General features: G+C 42.8%; 2 protein-coding genes across 2 annotated transcripts in view; both read left to right on the top strand.

Annotated features, from left to right (window-relative positions):
• Nucleotides 1-7,909, top strand: part of LOC145406761 (adenylate cyclase type 2-like) — a 95,604-nt gene extending 87,695 nt beyond the window's left edge. Inside the window, exons 22-24 of the mRNA XM_080277858.1 lie at nucleotides 2,019-2,247; nucleotides 3,774-3,898; nucleotides 7,070-7,909. Of these exons, the coding sequence (XP_080133984.1) occupies nucleotides 2,019-2,247; nucleotides 3,774-3,898; nucleotides 7,070-7,909 (1,194 nt within the window). The remainder of the gene's footprint in view (nucleotides 1-2,018; nucleotides 2,248-3,773; nucleotides 3,899-7,069) is intronic.
• Nucleotides 7,910-10,156: 2,247 nt separating this feature from the next.
• The window catches only part of LOC145406762 (uncharacterized), a 39,889-nt gene continuing 25,481 nt past the window's right edge, over nucleotides 10,157-24,564 (top strand). Inside the window, exon 1 of the mRNA XM_080277859.1 lies at nucleotides 10,157-10,225. Coding sequence (XP_080133985.1) covers nucleotides 10,157-10,225 — 69 coding nt within the window. The remainder of the gene's footprint in view (nucleotides 10,226-24,564) is intronic.

Consider the following 24,564-nt stretch of genomic DNA (forward strand, 5'->3'; position numbering starts at 1 on the left):
AATGAATGTATAATAGTGTGCGTGAGTATGAAGGCAGGGTAGACGAGAGTGAAGATGGAGAAAGTGAGAGTAAGGATGAGATGGATAAGTGCTTGGGCGAAAGGATGAGGAACAAGACTGGACAAAAGTGATGGAGGAAGACAAGATGTGTAAGTAGGGAGGATGAGTAAAAGTAAGGTGGATGATAAAATGGGTGGTTAGGTGAATGTCAGGGTATGGAGCTTTAGGGTGGGGTTGGAATAAGCAATATAGAGGGTGTAAAGATGAGTGGGTGGGTGGAGATAAGAGTGTGCGATGCGAGTGGGAGGGTATTTGCGAGTAGGTTTAAGCAAGCAGACGAAGGTATGAGATGGAAATGAGAAAGAGAAACTGCGAAGTGAAAGTTACAATAAACGACAAGGAATTAGTTGGGCATGAAGAGGAAGTGGGGCTACAGAAGTGCAGGTAAGTGTGAAGCGAAAGTTAAGATGACAGGAATAAACGGGTATAAAGTGAAAGTGAGCGTGTTGGTGTGAATGGGCCTGGTGAGAGTTAAAGTGAAGGTGTGCGTGCGTGTATGTTGTGAGAGTGAAGGTGTAGTAAGAGTGAAGGTGTGAGCAGACAAGGTGAAATGAGTGAAGGTGTACGGCAGTATGGTGAAAGGTGGAATGTAGGAGTTAGCCGAAAATGAGAATGAAAGTCTGAGTGGATGTAAGATGAAAGTAATAATGAGAGAGATGCTATGATTCGGGTTAAAATAAATGTGACTGGAAAGAGAGTTAGTAGAATCAGAGTGAAAGTCAAAGCAGGGTTCATACGAGATCCATAACCAGTTTTCTCTTGTTCGAACACTACAGATCAAATGACATCTGACTGACCTCTTTTTTTTTTTTCTTTTTTTTTTTTTTAAGTAATTACCACCACACAAGCAAATCATATTCTTGTTAAATGTCTAATTCGTGCTAATCGTTCTTTTACACGTCAATCTGGTAATAGAAGGAGGTGAAAGTGAAGCAGGTTTCTTTGACATATACTGCACTTCTTTATGTCAAATTCGATATTTTGCATACCCGAGGAAAAATGAGTTACATGGCCAAACGAGTAAAGCATAGAAATATCGCCATATGTTAATCAGAAGCTCATCTGTTGTTTCCTCTTGTCTAGACTGAATGTTACTAGTGATGAACATGGAAGGTAATTATATAATCAAACTGACAGCAAATGAAAGTATAACGGATGAACGCAAATGAGATCTGTGTCGGATATGTCCACACACACACACACACACACACACACACACACACACACACACACACACACACAGGATGACTAAACACAACGAGTATGTGCATTGACAAACCAGATTATTTTCTAAAGGATGTCCTATGTGAAGAAATCGAAATGCCGCCAGTAATAAGTCCAAACTGTTTCATAAATGGTGAATTTTAGTGTAGTCAGCTGAAGGAAGCTATTTAGTTACCTACATTTAATCTCGCGTAGAAATTACCTCTTTGTGGTATGTATTATTTGAAGCTATGGGGTGAAACAACATTTTCTAAAATATCACTGCCGGTGTGAACTGTTAATTACTATCATTCTTGTTTCATTCATTTATATTTCAGTCTTAACTTTCTTTTCTTGCTTCCTTTCTTCAGTACGCTGTTTTTTTTTTCCTCCTCCCGTCCTTTCTTCTTTTTTTCCTTCTCCCTTCCTTTCTTCTTTTTTCCTCCTTCCTTCCCTTCATTCATTGCTAATATTGTGTGCAAATTACAACTTTTAAATTTTACCTTATCCACTGACTTTTCATCGGTTGGAATTGGGCTGTGTAGTTGAATGCATCTTAATGAAAATGACTGATTATCTCTCAGGCAAAGTCCTCTGAACCTAAGATATTCACTATCTTTCTGATCACCCCTTCTAACCTCTGTCTCACTTTTAACTCTCAGCCTTCCTCACTTTTCCCCTTATGCATCTCTCTCTCTCTCTCTCTCTCTCTCTCTCTCTCTCCTCTCACATTCCCTCTCTATTCCACGCCATAGCTGACCTACAGCCCACAATTCCTGACGGTGGAGAAGATCAAGGTGGTGGGCAGCACATACATGGCGGCTTGCGGACTCCAGCCGGGGCGACGGTACAGCGATGAGTCCAACTTCGAGGAACGGGACAAGCAGGAAAACGTTGCCACCCTGGCCAAGTTCGCGGTTGCCATGATGGAGAAGCTTCACGCCATTAACCAGGAGGACTTGCAGGACTTCAAGCTTAGAGTGGGTGAGTCCAGGGGTGTGGGAGGAGGAAGTGGTGGAAAGTAGGAGGGGACAGAAGTTAAGAGGAAAGAGGGCAGTGGTGGGGGTATGAAGGGAGGGGGAAATGGTGGGCGGATGAAGGGAGGGGGAAGTGGTGGGAGTATGAAGGGAGGGGAAGTGGCAGGAGGTTTAAAGGAAGGGAGAACTGGTGGGGAATATGAGGGAAGGGGGAAGTGTTAGGAATACGAGAGAGTGGATAGCAGTAGGGGGTACAAGGGGAGCGGGAAGTGGAAGGGGTATGGAAGGAGGGAGAAGGAGTGGGAGCAGGAAAGAAGGGGAAAGTGACGAGGGTAGGTGGGTAAGGGGAAGTGGTCGGGGATATGAGGGGAATGTGAAGTAGTGGGGAATATGGGGGGAAAGGGGAAGTGGTGGGGGAAAGGAAGGAAAGAGGGAAGTGCTGGGGGGGGGGTAGGAATGAAAGGGTGAAATGGCGATGGGGTAGAAGGGGAGAGGAAAGTGGTTAACAGTCCGAGGAGATGGAGTCAATGTGGGAGGGGGAGGGAGACGCTAGGTCAAAGATATCCAGAGGACTTATGGCTTTACAGTTAGAGTTGGTGAGTCCTGCGATGGGGGAGTAGATGGAGATGGGAATCGGAAGGGGAAAGAGAACTAAGTGAAGCAGGGGGAGGGAGAGTAGGCCAAGTTGAATCAGGAGGGCTTACAAGGTTTCAGGTTCAGAGTAGGCGAATCAGAGGGGGAAAAGAGGGGAAACGATAAGTCGATGGTGAGGGGGAAAGAGGGGGGGAAATAAAAAGAGGGAACGGAAGACGATGGAAGGAAGATATCGATAGGGGAAGAGGAGGTGAGACTGAGTAATAGGAAGGACTTAATGGACCTTAAGCTCAGAGTAGGTAAGTCCAAGTGTGGGAGAAGAGACGGGGGGAGGGGGGGGCAGAAAGTCGGAAACGGGAAGGAGCCGGAGGGAAATAGACTCTGAAGCTTCTAATCAATCCGTTGTATCTCATGAACACTAAAGGCCTTACAGTTGCCCATACACATCCAGTAAACACTACAGAATCAGAACTACCCACACATATATCCTCCTGAAGTCTCTCAACAGCTCCAAATATCCAATAAACACTTAAGCTTCGAACCTGACCCAGATCGTTTTCGTTTTTAAAGGCTCCAACATGCTTGCATGTGTCGGCCTTGGTCACCTAATGACGGCTCTCCACGCTGCACGATCCATTGCAGCCTCCCTGTTCAGTCCCTTAACCCTAAGGTCACACTTAATGACCTCGTCCCATGTCTTTCTCGGTCTACCCCTCATAACCCCACCCCCAATATTAACACTTCTCACCATCCTCACCCAATTATCATCCCCCATCCTCTCCACATGTCCAAACCACCTCAATCTACCTCTCCTCATCACAACACCAATACACTCCAGTCCCATCCTACCTCTCAACTCTTCCAATAAATATTAAAGCTTCTAAACTGACCTAGATATCCAGTAAACGCCAAACGCTGAAGTCTCAAAACTGCTCCCAGGTATCGACGTAGGCCCTGTGATTGCCGGTGTGGTGGGGCAACACAAACCCATGTACGACATCTGGGGTAACACCGTCAACGTCGCCTCCAGGATGGACTACACCGGGCAGGAGAACAAGATACACGTCAGTAACAGCAATATTATTTTCAGCAGGTGGTGGTGGTGGTGGTGGTGGTCTCTTCACTCCTGTACTATTATGATGATTTTTTTTTTCTACTCTTCTAGCGCCGGAAGATTTTAGTCAGAGTTGGAATGATGTCTCATAGTGACAGGGTTGAATCTCATATAAAAAGCTCTCTTCGAATGACAATAATAACATCTACAGAGACTAGCCAGAAAAGATACACATTAGTTCTACAGTATCATGTTGGTGAGAGGACTTCCTTCATGACAGTGAAATTTGAGTATTTTTAGGGTACATGAGCCAAGAACAAGATACACGCTAGTTTCCTCATACTGCAGATCTATGACACTCGTCCTACTGCTAATCTGAGTGGTACTTAACATTATAGGACCTAGAGTTAACTGTCATATCAGATCAGTATAACTTCTGGTGGATTCACTACTCTGAGGCCTCAGAATAATATTTGTTATTAATGAATCAGTTTAAAGAAATATGGAACGTATTTTCTCCACTTCAATACAATGTATCCACAGCTGCACCAAGTTCTGAAAGTGGTCTCATTCATCATTTAAACATAAGCAAACAGTGTTCCATATCAGCTGTTTTCGGTGCAACTTATCATCTGGGATGGCTGCATTCTCCCTAATAATGTTTCCTTTTGGCTAACCAAATTGTAATCCTTTTCTTGTAAGATGTCCCCACAGCCAGAAAAAATTTCTGGGTTGAATATGAATTAAAAATACGTTATCGAGTATGGCATGATCACTGACAGGACCAGTGCAGTTGATGCCAGCTCAGCGCGTCACTAATGAGAGCAGAATTTCATTTCCGGTATCTGTCTCCTTAAATTCAAATGTTGGTAATTTTCTTAAATGCAATATACGACTGGCACAGACAGAAGTTTGATGTGCAAAGTTTCATTAAATTCCGTTCAATAATATAAGCTATACTGGCGTCATCCGGAGGCTTCAGAGTAGTGAATCACCCTGTAGCTGCTGTCTCACCTCCACTACACAGACTACGAGGATCTGATGCACGTCAGTCTTCTCATTTATCAAGGTTAAGGATTGATTTGTCTTTAAAAGATCCATATTACTCTCTGAAGTGTTACGGCCCCGGACCTGGCTACCGTAATCCTGTATAATTAAAAGTAGATGACCGCTGATTACATGAAATAACCAAGTAAATAAATAAAATAAAATAAAGAGCCGCCTCTTCAAGTTCGACCCAGGTCTACAAGGAAAAACTGTCACTCGGACCTAACTACAACATTTGAACAGACATAATGGTCTATAAAAAAAATCAGTATTATTTTTTTTCCTCTCTTCCTCAGGTTATAATTTACCGTACACTATAAGAGTAAAAGAACAATATGTGTGTCAATTATTTCATATGGCTATGGGGTTCAGGTTACCTTCAGTTTATCTCTGGATTATATTATTCATCTACTCTTGAACGGATAACAGAGAGCAATGAAAGACAATTTAATAACACGCCGGAGAATGTATATCAGATTAGTTTGACGAAAGCCACTGTAATATTAAATTCTGTATCTTAGGCCAGATTTAAGTTATTTCAGCACCAACAACCATGTTATATACACTGCCAGAGGGGGTAAAAGATTTCAAGATAATAAATTAATCGGTCAAGCACTCGTAACATCTATCGTGCCAGAACTATTTCCAGTGCTATGTAAACACTATTAACGGGTTGGTCGCTCGGTCATGGCTGCACACGTGAATACAACTACATGCTGGTGAGTGTGTGTGTGTGTGTGTGTGTGTGTGTGTGTGTGTGTGTGTGTGTGTGTGTGTGTGTGTGTGTGTGTGTGTGTGTGTGTTCATACCTACAATCATACATACATACATACAAGCGTACAACTACATGCTTGTGTGTGTGTGTGTGTGTGTGTGTGTGTGTGTGTGTGTGTGTGTGTGTGTGTACATACATACATACATAAACATTGTATATATATATATATATATATATATATATATATATATATATATATATATATATACATGTTTATGTATGTATGTATGTACACACACACACACACACACACACATATATATATATATATATATATATATATATATATATATATATATACATGTTTATGTATGTATGTATGGACACACACACACACATATAGATATTTCTATATATATATATATATATATATATCTCTATATCGCTAGACACACACACACACACACACACACAGATATATATCTATATAGATAGATATATATATATATATATTGTGTGGTAGGTGGGGGCACTCACCATCCACTCACTTGATGTAGTGCTGCTCTCGGGTGTCTGCCCTTTCCTCTCCTCCATCATTCTTTCCATCCATCCTCTTCTGTCTTTCTTTCCTTCATTCTTTCCTCTTTCTTCTACCTGCAGGTGACTTTACCCTCCCTCTTGTGTCTTTCTTTCCTTCATTCTTTCCTCTTCCTTCTGCCTTGGGTGACTCTACACTGAATGACAAGCCAAATGGTTTCCTGTACACAAGGAAACCATTTACTACGCTGGGTGGTAACTATATAACCAAATTTTGGCGCCTGGTGGTTTAGTGGGTAATAACAGTGCTCCAATCGGACTGAGCCGGTGAAGGTATATATCCAAGGGGTGGTTGGGGTTTATTGCTCACGTAATGCCACTCAGGGATGAGTGAGGCTGGTCACTCTCATCTTAAATGCCAGGACCAACTTGCCTAGCCCCGGGCTCCTATGCTCCTCATGGGGCAACGTAGGATTAGATGATGGATGGATGGATATACAGTATATATATATATATATATATATACAAGCATACATATAGAGATAGATAGATGGACTAAATATTTATGTGTGTAGGTAAAATCATAATAAATTAGTTAATGGATAATAATGCACGGTACTGATGATGCCAGACGGTGTCTGAGAGTATAATCTTTGTGAAAGTGTGGTCAAATCCTGTTTCTGAGTCACCTGGAAAATTCATGTTAACAGTGAAGCGTATCTGACTTTTACACCTCCCAGCTGAATCCTTCTGTACCGTGACACGCAGGTGCTCACGACTGTTACACCGGTGACTGTCAGAAACAGGAGGTTATCTTATACTGTAGCTTCGCTCTTTCACTCACCTGAACAAAGACGCTAATCTGTATCGTATACAACCCAGGTAACAGCTGAGGTGGGTAAAATACTGGAGGAGCTTGGGTGGAGCGTGGAGTGCCGGGGCGAGATATTCGTTAAGGGAAAGGGCAGCATGACCACGTACTTCGTGGACCCCAAGAGCGTCCCCAGTGGACCTCCGCTTCTCCCTGGGGCCAACCACAACAACAACAACAACATCACTGGCCGTAAAAGCAGTCAGGACTTGAAAGCGATGCGGAGAAGGAGCAGCCAGTTAAGTCTGATCTCCCTGAAGGCCATGCTCTCCTCACACCGTGGCAGCTTGGAGATCACCAGCAAAAAGGAGGTAGACACTCAAAGCACCAGGTCACTGCCTCTGTATAGGCCAGTACCCAGGGAAGCTAAATATTCCCTTTGGTCGGAGAAGCAAGTTCACTCAGCAGGTGCCACCCCTCGCTCTAGTGTCGATGCCAGAGTGCCTGACTGGGCCATGGGTGCCAGACAAGGTACGACGGCGGCGGCGGGTGAGAGCGCCAGTAAGAGGTTGGCACGGGTACACTTTAACCAGCATCTCTTCAACACTTCAGCACAGAATCTGGGTCGGGTAGAGATCCCAGGTGGGCTTCCCAGCAACGGTACGGCTGTCAATATAGCCTCTTCGCTACCCACATTCGAAAATGCAGACGCTGTCGGTAGCACGGAAGCAACCGACAGCAACACCGTCCCCCACAGGAATTCCGTCCGCGTCACATTCAGGTCCCCTCAAGGCAGTTTCATATCGGTGTCGTCTTCGAGGAAATCCAGTCAAGAATCACTCCACAAGCACAGCCCAGCGGAGGAAGTCCAAACCTCCATTATCAAAGAATCGGACAACACCTATTTATGATGCGCCGCGTTTGGCTTATAATAAGGTCCATGCAAATCAGAGCTACTCTCAATCATGACCCACACCCTTCCGCACTTTCCCATACTCTCTCACTCTAACTCTGTCACCTGTATCTGTAACCCATTCTAAATCAGAATTGCCGTTACACGTGATGAAGCTAGACGGAAGGAGTTAGGACAAATGTGGAAGGGTGCGAATCGTGGCTGAGTATAACACTAATTTGGAATGAACTGTACCGTACTCCTCAACTGCTGGTCTCACTCACTAAAACAGCAGGACACTTGTAATGTAAATAGTTATGGACGTTACTGTACAGAACTTATATAAATATTACCTAAGAGAGAGATATAGCAAGGGTAACTAAAGAATGAAGCGTTGGTATATCGTACTCATGAACATAATACCTCGTGTTTTGTGATCTATACGTTGACAAACAGTTCAAAGCGGTTAATACACGGCTAAAAATCTGCTGATGCTATTTTTGTGAACCTAAAAAACTGGATCATACGCCGCAAATATGTCAATATAAAGCATTATTGTACACCACAATAATAACAGTTTTATCATTCCTTACCAAACTGCCATACTATCTTTGAAATATGTTGTAATCGAAAATATATACTGTACCTGTGTAGGATCAGCGGATATTTAGCAGTGCCAAGTCCGTTTATAAGCTGTGAGAACTTGCGCAGTGCCTAAGCCAAGTGAAACACCGGACAGTACTTCAGTGCTGAGATGCCTGGTGACGTGGCAAGTGTTACGATGTGGCATATATGGTAACATAGTGTTATGATGTGGAACAGTGTGACGCGGCAAGTGCTATGAGAGGCAAGTGCTATGACGCTGCAGTACAATGAACTGGCAAGAACTTTGACATGAGAAGTATGTGACAACGTGGCTATGATGATTATGTTCCAGTGACGTGACGTTGCGGGATGACGTGCCTTCGATGTCTGCGTTCCTATAGTAACGTGGAAATCGTGACTGACAAGGGAAGTACGAAAAATAGTGCTGACGCGGTAATAATGCAACATGGTAAGCGTGGCGCCGTGGCAAACGCTCGTGTCCCAGTGATGAAGTAAGCACCAGCGGTGACATTCATGCGGTGCCAATGGAACCCCAAGCTTAACGCAAATGAAAAATGCAGTGGAAACCTTTCTGTGAAATAAGATGAATGTCACTACACAAAGTCAAAATGGACCGTATGATAATGAAGTACGGAGACTCCCCAGCATCTCTTCCTTACCATTTTATCGCTGCATATGACCAGTACATTTCTCGCCTATAATATACAGGTATATATACAGGCTATTTCGTTATTAAAAAGGAGAGGAATAAAATACAAGATTATTAAGAATTACTATGCAACAAAAAAATCGCAAATTAAGAGGTGCTGCGAAGTCTCTAAAGACAACTACAATGCGGCTCATCATCAGGGTGCCACTGAATACAGGCCTAAGACTCTCAATCCCAGCATTCTCTAGTTCTAACTCCTGAACTACGAGGGCGTCTTTTATATTTCATACTTGTTACCCTCATATGATTTTATTTAACTCTGGGGAACTTCTCGCAGGGTCGGTATAGAAGCATGGCCACTATGACAGCTCTCCCAATATCTAGATAAAACCATAAGGTGGTAAACTAAATTAAGAAAACGTCCTAGTGCTGAAGGGATTAATATGCCACTACGGTACACATGCCATGGTACTATCCTCGTGGCTCATGTCAAGTCTCACCCTCCAATTTACTATATTTCAATAAAAATAAAGTATGAACTGACTTTGAATGAATTCCCTTTATTATAGTAGCAAGACAATGCCATAAGGCTAATGTACAGTATATAATTCTCTGATGGCATAATTAGCGTCCTGAGGTATTTCCCGTGTAGATTATACACGGTTATCATTAACGCGGCTCATTCACGCTACCATTTAGGTACTTTGATCAGTTATTCAGTTGTATGGCACTTTCTCAAGTAAGTAACCAGCTGGACGAATTATGCTGTCACTGTGAAATATACTATAACAAGCAAACCACACTATGGTATCACATGGCCTGCGAATGTCCAAACAAACCAAAGTGCTATATGAATAGGAAAGTTAACAAAATGGCTATTGTTGTTGTTGCCTCACGCCCATCGGAACATGAACACGGTGGACTGAAGGTTAAAGCGCCCTTCTCCCGTAGTCCGCGACCCTCATTTCAGGAGGTAGGGTGGGAGCTGAGGGTCGTATGTATAACCGGGCAATGGAGCTGCCCGACTACATCTGCCAGCGCGTGAAGGCTTCCCACTCAAGCACCAATGACACTGATACTGTACAGCTGACATGATAGACAACAGAAAAAGGTAAGACGAGAGGAAAAACATAGAAGAACGAGTGGGGTAAGAGACAAAGGGGCTGAGAAGGGTAAGTGCACAATAAATATATATATATATATATATATATATATATATATATATATATATATATATATATATATAGACAGAGAGAGATATATAGATATAGATATATAGATATATATATATATAGATATATATATAGATATATAGATAGATAGATAGATAGACAGATAGATAGATTTTATATATATATATATATATATATATATATATATATATATATATATATATATACGGTACGGTAGAGAGAGAGAGAGAGAGAGAGAGAGAGAGAAAGGAGTACCATTGACTGTTTGTCCTTCAATCACGCCCAAACCAAGGGCCAGAGACTCCCAGATCCATACATATTCTGAATCAGGGTGGCCCAACGATGGTTTTAGGGGAGTCAAGATTCAGATCTGGGTCATCTACGGTCACCGGTAGAGTATTCGCCTAATGGCCCGGGCAACGCCGGGTGCCCCTGCAGCCCAATTTTTGGCTTGGAGACTCACATTACCTCCAGTTCGAATACAGGCTATGAGAGGTTGACCTCCGAGGTCATTTGAGGTCACTGGTTGGGTCATTTGAGGTCACCGGTAATACACGCTTGAATGACTGGACCCAGCAGCCAAATTTTTGTCACGGAGACTCACATGACCTCCAGTTCGGACACAGGCTATGTGAGGTTGACCTTCGAGGTCATTTGAGGTCACCGGTCGGAGGTCATTTGAGGTCACCAGTAACAGTAAACAAGTGCACACAAATACTGTGCGTTAGTCTGTGAAAGTTGAAATAGAAAGTTCCTGGAGCTCTAATAATTTATCCCTCTTCAATAGCATAAGAGGCACATGGTCTTTGAGTAAAAGGAAAGACTGAACTAGAAAAAAAAAAATTACAGTATTCGCCTTTTTGCCCAGCAACGCCGGGTATGCCTGCTAGTTATATATATAATACTGTACATACAGTATGTATATATTATAGAGAAAGTTTGTGTATGCTCTCCATGGCAATCGAGAGGGATGCATACAGAACTCTCTAAACAGCTTTATCATTTGCAAGAGTTAACCGTTACTCCCAGTCCTTCATGTATGCAACAGGTCAACTCTGAAACTGTTTTCCTCTGTCTGTATTTCCTATTGTCTATGACCCCAAGTCTTTTAAACCCAAAGTATTCAGGAATCTCGAAATGAAAGGACCTTGAATTTGGCTCCCTATAATCTTGTTTTTGTTTTTATCTTGGAGGGAACAATCTTGAGGGCTTCTAGCCTTTGGTCCCTTCTCCATCGCATTATAAATACAACGAATTTAGAGGTGCACATTACGGCTGCTAAAGCGGTCCCCCTGAAGGCCAAGATTAACATACATACATACTAAGTCTATTAATGGAAGGCCGAGAAGAAAGATCAGTCACCCGAGGGCAGCACTACATCGAGTGAGTGGATCGTGAAAAAACCCACTTGCCCCCACTTTTTTTTTTTTATGTGAGGAAGAATGAACCAAAGGCCACGAGCCCGCAAAATTGTTCCTTCCAAGAGAAAAACAAAATACAAGAGAGAGCCAAATTCAAGATCCGATCATTTCGAGATGCCTGGACACACTGAGTTTGAAAGACTGGAGATCATAGGAAGCAGGAAATACAGACAGAGGGAGACAGTTCCAGAGTTGACCTGTTGCATAAATGAAGGACTGGGAATAACGATCAACTCTTGCATTAGAGAGTTGGACAGAAAAGGGATGAGAGTTTGCTGCTAAACGGGTGCTACGCGCCCGTCGTAGATGTGGAGGAATGCATGCAGACAGTTCAGAGGAGCAGTGACCATTGAAGTAGCGACAGAAAAGAGACAAAGATGCAACAGTGCGGCGAAGAGACAGAGGTTGAAGGGAGTCAGCAAGAGAAGGAGAGTTAATGAGACGAAAAGCCCTCGATCCACCCTATTGAGAACAGCTGTATGTGGGGAGCCTCCCCACACAAGAGAGTTGTACTCCACACAGGGGCAAATAAAACGCCTGTATAGAGTCAACAGTTGTGCAGGGGTAAAGAAGGAATGGAGTCGGCTTAGCACACCTAATCTCCTGGAAGCAGATTTTACAAGAGATGTAATATGATCTTTCCAAGATAAGTCCCAAGTGAATGAAACCCCAAGCATGTTCAAGGATGATGCAGGATTAAGCTGAATACTATTAAACATTAGTGGATATACCTGTGGAAGATTTTGTCGGGTTGATAAGTGTAAAAACTGAGTCTTTGATGCATTAAAAACAACCAGATTATTTTTTCCCCAGTCAGAGATACGAGCCAAGTCAGACATTAGGTGTGCCATTGCCTCATCCCTTGTTTCCTGAAGCAACTGCTGAGATGGACGTTGCGGGAACCGAATGGAAAGATGAAGGGTGGAGTCACCAGCACACGAGTGGATACGGCAAGATGCACAGCTCAGAAGGTCATTGATGAACAAAAGGAAGAGAGTTAGTGATAGGACAGGGCCCAGAGGAACACCACTGTTAATAGATCTAGGAGAAGAACGATGGCCGTCTACAAGAGCGGCTATAGAAAAACCAGAAGGGAAGCTAGAGATGAAGGCACAGACAGAAGGACAGAAACCGTAAAAGGGCAGTTTGGAAATTAAAGACTTATGCCAGACTCGATCGAAAGCCTCTGAGATGTCAAGTGCAATGGCAAAGCTCTCGCCAAAGTCCCGAAAGGAGGACGACCAGGAGTCCAAAAGGTAGATGAGAAGATTGCCTGTGGAGCGTCCCTGACTGAACCCATACTGACAATCAGAAAGAAGGTAGTGACAGGAAAGATGCTCTAAAATTTTTCTATTAAGAATTGACTCAAAAACTTTTGAGATACAAGATGTTAAAGCAACTGGACGATAGTTAGAGGGTTGGGAATGTTCACCCTTCTTTGGGACTGGCAGAATGAGAGCAAACGTCCAGCAAGATGGAAAGGTACAAGTTGATAGACAAAGGCGAAAGAGTTTGCCTAGGCAGGGTGTAAGCACAGAAGCACAGTTCTTGAGAACAACAGGAGGGATTCCATCAGGCCCATATGCCTTATTAGTATTGAGGCCAGTGATGGCAGAAAATACATCAACTGAAGAAATTTTAATGTCAGCCATGAGGAAGTCAGAGGGAGGAAGTGATGGAGGACCAGCACCAGAATCGTCTAAGGTGGAATTGGAGGAGAAAGTCTGAGCAAAGAGATCTGCTTTATCAGTAGAAGAAATAGCTACAGAGCCATCAGAGTAGGAAAGAGGAGGGAAAGATGATGAGGTAAAGTTGTTAGAAAGGTTTTTGGCAAGGTGCCAGAAGGAGTGGGAAGAATTCGAGCTGGAGATTTGAGAGCATTTAGTACGGATGAAATTATTTTTAACGGAGTGAAGAACAGACTTAGCACGATTTCAGGCAGAAACATATAAAAGATGTGATTCAGGGGTGGGTTGGCTCCGGTACCTTTTAAAGGCCCTCTCCTTGTTGCGGACAGCATTAAAACAAGCGTGATTAAACCAAGGCTTTCTTGCATTAGTCAAAGGATATGAGAAAGGAATGTATGCTTCCATGCTCGAGAGAATAACCTCCATAATGCGCAAGGCACACTCAGATGGCTCACGGCCATGGAAGCAATAATCATTCCAGGGAAAATCAAAGAAGTACTGCCTGAGGGCCTCCCTATCTGCAGCTCCAAAGTGCCACAGACGACGTTTCTTTGGAGGGTCCACAGACCGTACCGGAGCGATAGGACAGGTTAAGGTGATAAGGTTGTGATAGGAGGAGCCCAACAGAGAGAAAAGATTAACAGTGTAAGCAGAAGGATTCGTTGTAAGGAAGAGGTCAAGTATGTTGGAGCTCTCTCCAAGGTGGTCAGGGATACGGGTAAGGTGCTGTACAAGCTGCTCTAGGTCATTAAGGATGGAAAAGGTGTAGGCTTGTTCACCAGCTGGATCAGTGAAAGGAGAGGAGAGCCAAAGGTGGTGGTGAACATCGAAATCTCCTAGAATGGAGATTTCAGAGAAAGGAGAAATGGATAGAATGCGATAAATCGTAGAAGTAAGATAGTCAAAGAATTTTTGATAGTCAGTAGAATCAGGAGATAAGCAGACAGCACAGATATATTTAGTCAGAGAATGACAGGAAAGCCGAAGCCAGAGTGCAGTGAATTCAGAAGAATCGAGTTCAGGAAAACGAAAGCAAGATAAGTCGTTGTGTATATATACACAACAGCCACCTTTGGCTTTGAAATGAGTATAGAGAAAGTAGGAGGATACAGAAGAGGGTTTGCTGTCAGTTGCCTCAGACAGCTGAGTCTCAGTCAGAAAAAGAAGGTGAGGTTCAGAGATGTGGTGCTCAACAGAGCGAAAGTTAGAAGAAAGGCCGCGAATGTTGCAGAAATGAAGAAGAAGAGAGTCAGACAGTTGTTCCAGGCAGCTCGAGTCGTTACCGGGAGAGGGGCGGAAGGTGGGAGCATTTATGGTCCCCCCCCCCCGGGGACTCCAAGGCCACGTGTTGCGCTGCCATGAATTTTCAAAATTTTGGAAAAGGAAGTGCGGTGTGTACTGTGCATGTAGTTTGGTGTTGATAGAGAAACTTGTATAGGAGAGCATGCTGGCCTACTCTCTGTGTTACCAAGACACTGAAAAGGGGATGGTCGGGACCTAGTCCCAAGGGCTGATGAAACGGGAGCTCTAGCTCTCCCTGTCATCAGTTTTCCATCCACCTTGGGAGTACTGCCCTGCTCGACTGGTGCTACTGTCTACTCCTACCAGTTTTTTACTTCAACTTAATATAGTTAGCTACAACGGGTCGGACGGGTGGACGGATTGATGGGGTGGGCAAGGCGGGTAGAGTGGGAGGGCAGGCTTGGCGGGTGGGTAAGTAGTGGGAAAATGGGTCCATGTCAGGAATAGGTCCATGGGAAATATATCCCTAGGGAAATGGACCCAAGGAGGAACATGGGTTCAATGGGTAAAATGGGACATCTGGGGGTTTTCTTCCATAAAGGGAGTGTCCGTCCAGGGGTCCAGGCAATGCCATTATGCCACTATGCACGGTTACAGGATTTTACCGGGGCATTGCCGGACACCTCTGTGTATAGAAAGATAGACAGATTGATAGGTAGATAGAGAGACAAGTAGAAAGATGGATAGATGGATAGACACACAGACAGATAGACAGACAGATAGAAAGATAGATAGAATGGCATCAGGAGAAAAGTGAAGAGGAAAGTACAGGGTTAGACCGAACGGGAGAGTAGGAAGATGATGCAGGAAAAATATAGGATAAAAGCAAAGAAGAGGAAAGTGTAAAGAGAAGCAGCTGAGAGGAGGACAGGAGAAGGTTAGACGAAAAAAACGAGTGAAAGAAAAACTGATATGAAAAAATATGCTGTGAATAGGATAAATGGAAGGAAATTGGGGGAGGAATGACAGAAGAGGCTTGGGAGGAGGGACGGGAGGGAAGATGGAAAGAGTGCCTAGGACGAGAGGAAATGAATGAAAGGAAAGGTATGAGAATACTGAAAGGACGTGTGGAGGAGAGGGAAAGATAAGAACAACGGGGGCATAAAGGAATGAAGCCTATGAGAGTAACGGATAGAAAAGAGAAGGTACGAAAGAAAATGCACAAAAAAGACGAAAAGTAGCAAAATACAAAGCTAAATGAAGATATACAGGGAAAAAAAAATCAAAGGCAATCCCAGAGGAGAGAAAAGCGAAAGGATAGCGAAGAGAATGACGAACAGAAAGAATGGTAAATGGAAAGAACGGAAGGATATGTCGAAGAAGAGATGGGAGAAATGAAGAAAACAGATACCGGTATAAGAGATAATTACACCATCACCATCATCATCACCATAATCATCATCACAATCATAACCTTCCTTCATGCTCAGACGGGCGGGGAGACCTAAAATTCTGTTGTCATTCCTTCTGTGATATAAATCAGAGAAGGGCAATTCCAGGTATATATAGTCGCTGTTAATAACTTTTTTTACACTGTCTTGAAACCATGTGACGTACTTTAAGTGTCTTTGAAAATTTCGTAACGTCTCTTCCTTAGCGATTTATTCTGTACATAACATGGAGAAGACTTAGCAGTGCCTCTTTCTCAGCGATAAACTCTGCATATTAAACTCGAACAACATACTGTAGGCTATTTATTCGCTTTATTATCGACACAGTTTGACAACAGTGCGGAAAAAATTGCCAGGCAGGAGGTGTTACGAAATCTCTTACCTCCACTTGGATTACAACGATTAATCATTCCTATCCAACTCCTCCTGTCGCCTTCTGTCACATGTACTGTACCGTTTATCGTGATTTGTAACTGAGTAGCCTACCCTCAGGACTCTACGGCCCAGATGGGGCACGATAAGATGAAGCAAATGCGACTGAAAAAATCCCTCTCCACTTCATAGTTTGCTGTCTCAAAAATCGAGATTAGATGAATCTCTCTCTCTCTCTCTCTCTCTCTCTCTCTCTCTGTATCCGGTCTACTTATCCATGTCGTGTAAGCCCAGTGGTCGGTATGTGTAGGCTACTGCTGATGCGAGAGAGTCATTCATGTTTCCCAATTAGACCATTTCACCCACAACGCTTCAGTGCACACCAGGTTTGAGATTCACAAAGTTACGATCAACTCCCTCCCGCAACTCATATTTTTTTTCCAATAAGGACGTGGACAGTGTCAATCTATCCATGTCTTTAGTCCCTACTGGAATAACAAATTTTAGTTTTGTAGAAAAAGTATCGTAGGCTATACCCTTTTTCTGTAGGACGACCACGAAATGATTGGCGTAGAATCGACCCATTGGTCTACTTCTTCCCGCAAAAAGAAATCAAAGTAACGAAAGAGGATGATCGTTACGTCTTGAGAATCCCACCTCAAGGCTGTTGTCCTCAAACTATTCCGTACACATTTAAGGTTCCTCACAGCTTTTTTTTCTCTCTTATACCATGAATTACATTACAGTAATTGCTTTTAAAAATCTATAATGATACTGGGATGATCGGAGCTCCTACTAACCGGTGTTACAATGAACAAATGTCCACTTTACCTGCCGTACGAGGGAGTACAACGTTTATTCACTGCTGAGCCTCTATCTATCTATTGCCAGACGCCATAATCCCGTAAGGGGTGGCCATCTGACTTTGAGTTAGTTGTTTTACGGGGAGGGGCACTAACCCTCCACCAACCCACTTGTTGACACGTAGGGAGCATGTATGCGCTACAGCTATAAATCAATAGTTAACCAATTCAGGCCACAGATTTATGTTGGAAGAATACCATGTGATGCTAAATATCAGTTAAACAATTAAAGCCATAAATGTATGATGGAGCAGACCATGGGGTGATAAGCATATGTGACGACTGTTATCAATATAATTATGATAGTAGGCGAAGCAGTGTAGCCATTCATTCCGAGAGTAGTCACCAAAGAACAGGTGAAAATCACAGTGATATCAGAGACGTAATTAAAACGGTATGGGTGATGCAGTGATGGAAGAGGTGTAATGTGGTGAACATGTTCGGGTGTAATTAGTACAGATGATCGCGTTTATGACAGTTGTAATTAGCATATACTGTAGATAATACAGGGTGATTCACTACTCTGAGATTCCAAAATAATGCCAGTATATCTGTAATTGGTGTCCGGATTTAAATGAAACTCTGTACTTACAAACTTTGGTCTGTGTCTGTCATTCAATGCATTTGAGAAACTCCCCGAAATGTTAGCTTAAAGAGGTTTAAGCCGTAAGTGAAATGATTCTCTATCACCTGTGCTGGGTCCAGTACCCATCATTAGGTTAGCTGTACTGAAATGACCAAGCCGTTCTCGATATCTGATCGCATATTTTCAATTACTGTATCTCAATTTACTTCTGAATTTTTCCTAGTTGTGCAGTCACCATTAGAGAAATGAACTTAAACCTCGCACACCTGATTATTCAACAGGAAAAAATATTAGGGAGAAAACAACCATCCCAGTGGATAAGTTGCACCGAAAATTCCCTAGTTTTGAACGAGTTTAATTATATGTTAAAGCGCTGAAGGACTCTTGCTATAAAATTTTGATGGAACTGCCGACTGAAATAAAATAAATGAAGTTAGTACCAAATTTCACTTAAATTGGTTTGTTACTAATTAAAACATATACTTAACATTATTTTTGTGACTCAGAGTAATGAATCACCCTGTTGTTCTGGCAGTAAGAGAATGATAGCTGGTTAGTTAAAACGAGGACTTACTAATCAGTGGAAACTAAATTCCTTCAGCCTAAAAGTGTTCGAGCTTTTCTCTATGATCTACATATCGTACCGTTCTCTCTCGACATTAAGCTCACTGCAAGTAGTACCGCTCTGACAAAGTTTGGTTATGCTTATCTGGTTTGTATAGCTTTGAGTCAGATATACGTTACTAAGCACTGGTATGGGTTCAAATGGAGTCGCAAAAACACCTATACCCTCAGTTTATCACAAGTACACGCACACAGTCTTAATCACATCTACCCACGTGAAGGCCTGGTGGTTTTGGTTACCGGTATGCCTGGAATTTTTTTCTGTTGAAGAAAGACGCTGAAGTCACGTTCTTATATAATCTAGTAGTTAACATAAATCACAGTTATATTTTATGGTTAATTCGACCGTCCTGTAAAAACTTGCAACACGTAAATTGTAGACTTAAAGTATTTGTATTTAATAAATATTGTTCATGTTAACACTGAAAATAGCGCCATTCTGGTACTTGCCAATTACTTGTCTAAATTCCCAAATATGAATAAACAGAAAATAATTTGGCTATTAATGAAAGTCTGTTCAGTATAACCTAGTAAATGGAGAAATGTCATGAAACAAAACAAAAGAAAAGCGTAAAAATAAAAAACAAATTATTGCAAACAGCAAGATCATATAACACATAAGATACCCTGGGTCCGGATACACAAACAAATTTGTTCTCAGTTCTCTGGAGTAACTGTGCCTTGGTTTCCGCAGGAAGAGCAAGCAGAGTACTGAATCTTCCCTTCTCTCTTTTTTTTTTTTTTTTTTCTATAAACAGATCTTTGTTATGGGAGGAAGGGTATCATGTATTTCTGATTTAACAAGATGGACACTGAAAGGAGAGTGCAGAGTATTCCCGTATCTCTAGCTCGTCCTGCAAAAAACAAGCCTATCTTACATAAGGGAACTGGTCATGACTGTGTATCTGTCCTGGACAATAATAACAAACAGAACAAGAAAATACAGCTGAAAATACAGTTGAATACACAGAAAACACAGCATGATCATTTAAAATACAAGTTACTGTCCCAGATAATAATACCAGAAACACAAGAACAAAATACAATACAGGAAATAATACGGATAGTAATTTGCAGCACTCGCCTATCTTGACGGTATAGGAAAAGGATTGTAAGGGCTGCTGGATTACAGGCTTCTGAGCGACCACGACAATGCTTTATTATTATTATTATTATTATTATTATTATTGGAACCACCAGAAGCTTCATTCACCTTCAGAAGATCCCATTTTGTGAAGGAACAGAATGATAACTTAAATGATGACTTTGGTAACCACTGTAAAAAGATCGATATTAATATATGCAGCATTTTTGACGACCAACCTGGTGTTCTGAAAGATTCGAAGCGTTCTCGAGCCGCCTCGGCCGTCCTTTAGGCTGGCGTAGGAGAACGAAAGAATTACGGCCATCGATCACGTCGACTAACCTTGCTAGGCTATGCTAACTGCGGTACTGGTTGCACATACATTATCAATCCATGTCACCTTAAGTACAGATTGTTGGTAACCCATCTAAGTATTCAGGGAAATCAATCAGGTAAGTACGAAAAATTGTCCGGCTATCATAGAGTCGATTACAACTGCCTGCTTCTATACTGTACGCCTGCTAGTGCATAAATGCCCAAGAAAACTCTGAGCTGAAACAATTACTCGTTACTAAGCTACCGGTAAGCAGTGTAAGCAAATACGACACGCCCCATCGGTGTTTTGTGCTGAATTATATCTATTCTTCGCTAATACTCTTCCGTGATCTTATTTAATGTAAACATGAGACAATCAATATTCACTTGACCTTGCTGGCCATTTTCAACTTATCAAAGCAAATGCTGTACCTATATACTGTACACCACCAAGATTGCTCCCGAGCTTGCTTTGCAAATATACGAAGACTATCTGGATTTCAATTAAAACTATTTCGAAAAAATTCATATCACTATGGACAACAAAACTTGTCCAGCTTGGTTTCTTCTATCCATTTCAGGTGGCTCTACACTGAGTGACAAGTCTAATGGTTTCCTGTAACTTAGGAAACCATTTGCCACGATGGATAGTAACCATACGAGTATTACCAGATCATGGGGTGAAGTGGATCCTAACATAGTGCCCCTGTTATGTGGGTGGAAACGCAATTGTGGCATTCACCCAGGTACCAAAGTTCCACACATTTCCCGGTGCCTTGCCGTGGAAAGATGCTGTTAGTTGCAAAGAAATATCGGTCCACTGGATGGGACAGTCCTGCATGGGCTGTTGCCTGGCTATGGTTGATGGGTGTGCTCGGCCAAACAGACTGAGGCTGATCAACAAATCTTTTTTCTTCGGTTTAGCCCTTTCAGCCCACGAACGTTGTTCTGGTGTCAACATCTTTTTTCCATATGAAGTTGTAGTATCACACATTTTACATGATAATTTTTAAAGCTGTTTAGTCATAATTAACAGTGTGTAATGAAGTGTGAATGATGAACAACCAAATATCATTTCGCTGTTAGCTGTGGTATAGGAAGAAGGTGGATGGCAGACCACAAGTGCCACCCTGTTTCAATTATAAAAAGTAGGTTAGGAGAAGTGAATAGATATCTGAATAGTGCGTAAGTGTAAAGTCTTGGGGAACCATTTATTATGTTGGTATATGTGAATGTACTTAATACCATTTTACAGAGGTGTATAATGTGCTAGTAGAGCTGTCATTTATCTCTACTTTTTGCATAAGCCCAGAGTATATGTAAATGCTCGGCACCTCACTTTTAGCTGACCTCAGCACCGCGCCCTACTCGGCTCGGTGACTGTACAGCGTCAGAGGCCGTTTTACAGTTTTAAAGGGAGGTGGTGTCGCTCCTACATATCTCTCGGGTCGCAGTTATATTATTCTGTACCCAATAAAGAGAGATTTAATCTGCTCATTTCTGTCACCTTACGCTACCACTTAATAACAGACCAGCTTCCACCTTCTCGTGGCAGAGGACCTTTGGTGGGAAGTGTCGGGCAGTGACGGCGAGTAGCTGACTTGTACTACAGACAGTGTCGTCGATCCAACACGGTGGTCTAGTTATACTATACAGCAGAACACTTAATATGTAGTCAACTGCTACTCCATAACGGCTACATTATTTTATTGGTGCTAGCGGTGGCACGATATTTAGTGCTTGCCGTGTACCGATACATTAAGGTGGCCAGCAGTGCGACGATACATTTTATTGGTGCTAGCGGTGGCACGATATTTAGTGCTAGCCGTGTACCGATACATTAAATTGGTGTCAGTGCTGGGATACGATACGTGCTAAAGGGCTTTATGCTGTGCACCAGTAACCCTTGCAATCGCTCGTTCCTGAAGGTGAAACAGAAAATCTTACTCTACTGTTGTAAGGGGACTAATTACCAGTGAGTTAAGTGGAGCAGATAAACTGGAGTGGTGCATATTAATTCCTCTCATTATTCTGCCAGTGCGAGATTCCTATCTTACGCACAAACTGGCAGTTATCTCGCCCTGTGGTGTGTGAGATATCTCCATCTTCAAACGCAAACTGGCAAGAATCTTGCTCTCGTGTGCGAGAGGCGAGATAAGGAGAGTTCAAGCCAGTGCGGTGAGGAGTGGGTCAACTAGCGAGCGACTTCTAGCAACTGGCGCGGACGGCCGAACCGAGCCGAGGGAGACCGAAAGCGGCGGGCCTGGCGTGACGCAGGGCGAACCACTCGCTTGCTAACTCCCACAGCGAGCGGGCTGTCGTGTGTGGTTGGAGGAGTCTGGTGGAGTGTGGAATGTGGAACATCATCCTGGACTTTCACATCTAGGTAGTGTCCATGCATTAATCCACACACACACACACACTTGAATCAACACACGTTAGTTAGTTGATGAGTGGAAATAAAGGTTTCTCAGAATTCCCTTGAAATAAATATACTTTCTGTATTTTATGTGTTCCGTTCTGTCACTTACCATAACTATCCTTTTTTTATGTCAGTTTATCTTCCTGTAACTGGGAGGGGAATATTACTGGCAAGGTTGGATGGATACAATGAAAAAGTGGGGACGTAGAATTAGGGAAAGAGATAAGCCAATCCCGCTAGACTCAGAATTTTATGAGTGGGTTGATACATCAAATAAAAGTGCTCAGACATATAGAATGAGTGAAGGACATATTGAGGATCAAGGTGATGAGGATATTTCTGAAAGACTGGATGAGGATTTGAACGTTTTGTATTTGCGTTCTGGTCATACTTATTCAACAGTCCCAGAGCAATCAAGATCCAAAATGGCCACTAGTCTTGCTAGTGAGGGTAATCCTAGTGAGGAGACTGTGGAAGTTGAGACTACAACAGTACCTTTGGTCACTCAGGATATGCAAAATCCAGTCATTAGTGATAGTACTACAACCACTCACATACCTGTGTATACTTCAGATGTTTTTAGTACACCACAAGGTTTTGGACAGAATTTATTTTCTGTTCCTTATTCAAATGCATGGGGTATAAACACAGATAATATTGGCATGCAAACCCAGAATCCTAATCAATGGGGCATGAATACTAATATTGGCATGCAAACCCAGAATCCTAATCAATGGGGCATGAATACTAATATTGGCATGCAAACCCAGAATCCTAAACAATGGGGCATGAATACTAATATTGGCATGCAAATCCAGGGCCCTTGTCCAAATACCTGGGGCATGACTAACAATATGGGCATGCAAGGTCAGACTAACCCTCCTCCTTTGTGGCAGATACCTGTACCTAATCTGGCTACTGATATAGTACAGCAGCATCCTAACTGTACTGAAAGTCAGGCTTTGGCGAAGGCAGGCATATGCTATGCAGAAGCTAGCAAAGCCTTGCAAACTTCGGGCTGGAGAGATACAGTTACTAGTTCTCCACAGCAAAGGACCAAGGCTGTTAAGCCAGAGGTGAAAAGATGGTATGCCATACATGGGCACTGTCCTCATGAAACGGACTGTTGCCCCTTTGTCATTGAAAAGAGGAAGAAACTAGGGAACCCAGCTAGTTCGGGGGAAGCTCAGGGCCGCGCGCAAAAGTAATTAAAATAGTACAATCCACCGGTGTGTGTGGCAGCTATTACTAAGGTGGACTTATTATCTATTCCTTGGATCATAGGGAAAGGTCAAGTGTCCCTGATTGTAGATACAGGGGCATGTACAAACATTATTTCTAGTAAAGCACTAGAAAGACTTAAAGGTGAAATGCCTCTAACAAACTGGACATTATCACCACCTGATGTAATGTTGACAGGTGTGACAGGGAGTAGAATGAAGATGTAAGCCAGGTGCCGTTGATATTGAGGGCAGAAAAACGATCTCCTGTTACGTGCTACATTTTATGTGGTTGAGGATTTTCCTCTGCCAGCTGATGGGCTGTTAAGCTTTGAAACCATGGAGGAGTATGATATAGTAATACACTCTCAAAGACATTCCATTTCCTTTAATGGGAAAGAGTTTGTAGGCCTTAATCCCTCAGCAACACGAACTGGAACTGGCATCCAATCAGGAGCCGTCCAACCAGTTGTGACCCCGACAAGTGAAGCGTCAAGGGAGTCCCCGGATGCACACGAAGCGGAGGGTATGGACTGGAAGAAAGTCAGGGCTATAGTGAGTGGTAATCACCACTTACCCAGTCGAACTGTCTGTAAAATTCCTGTCCGAGTACCTGACGTGTCGGTGGGAACTGATGTAGCATGCTTAACTGAGACTGTAAAACATAAGGCATTGTCGCTGGAATCAACTCTGACTAGCGTTGGCCAAGACCAGAAGACGCCCCTCTTCATCGCAAATATGAGTGGTGGCGCAGTTAAGCTCAGAGATGGTTGTTATATAGGCGACTTGATGTGCTATGGTGCCCCCATAAAGGAAGTCGACGACGTGCCGGTGATATCTCCTGTAGTTACATCTCAAGCAACGACTCAGTCGGAACCCGTACGTCTGGCTAAGGAAAACAGCTGGAGCAATATGTGAAGGTCACGGATAATGTAGAC

The sequence above is a fragment of the Coenobita brevimanus genome, chromosome 71 (genome assembly GCF_032717465.1).
Source record: "Coenobita brevimanus isolate Jiangsu-jjx chromosome 71, ASM3271746v2, whole genome shotgun sequence".
NCBI classification, from domain to species: Eukaryota; Metazoa; Arthropoda; class Malacostraca; order Decapoda; family Coenobitidae; genus Coenobita; species Coenobita brevimanus.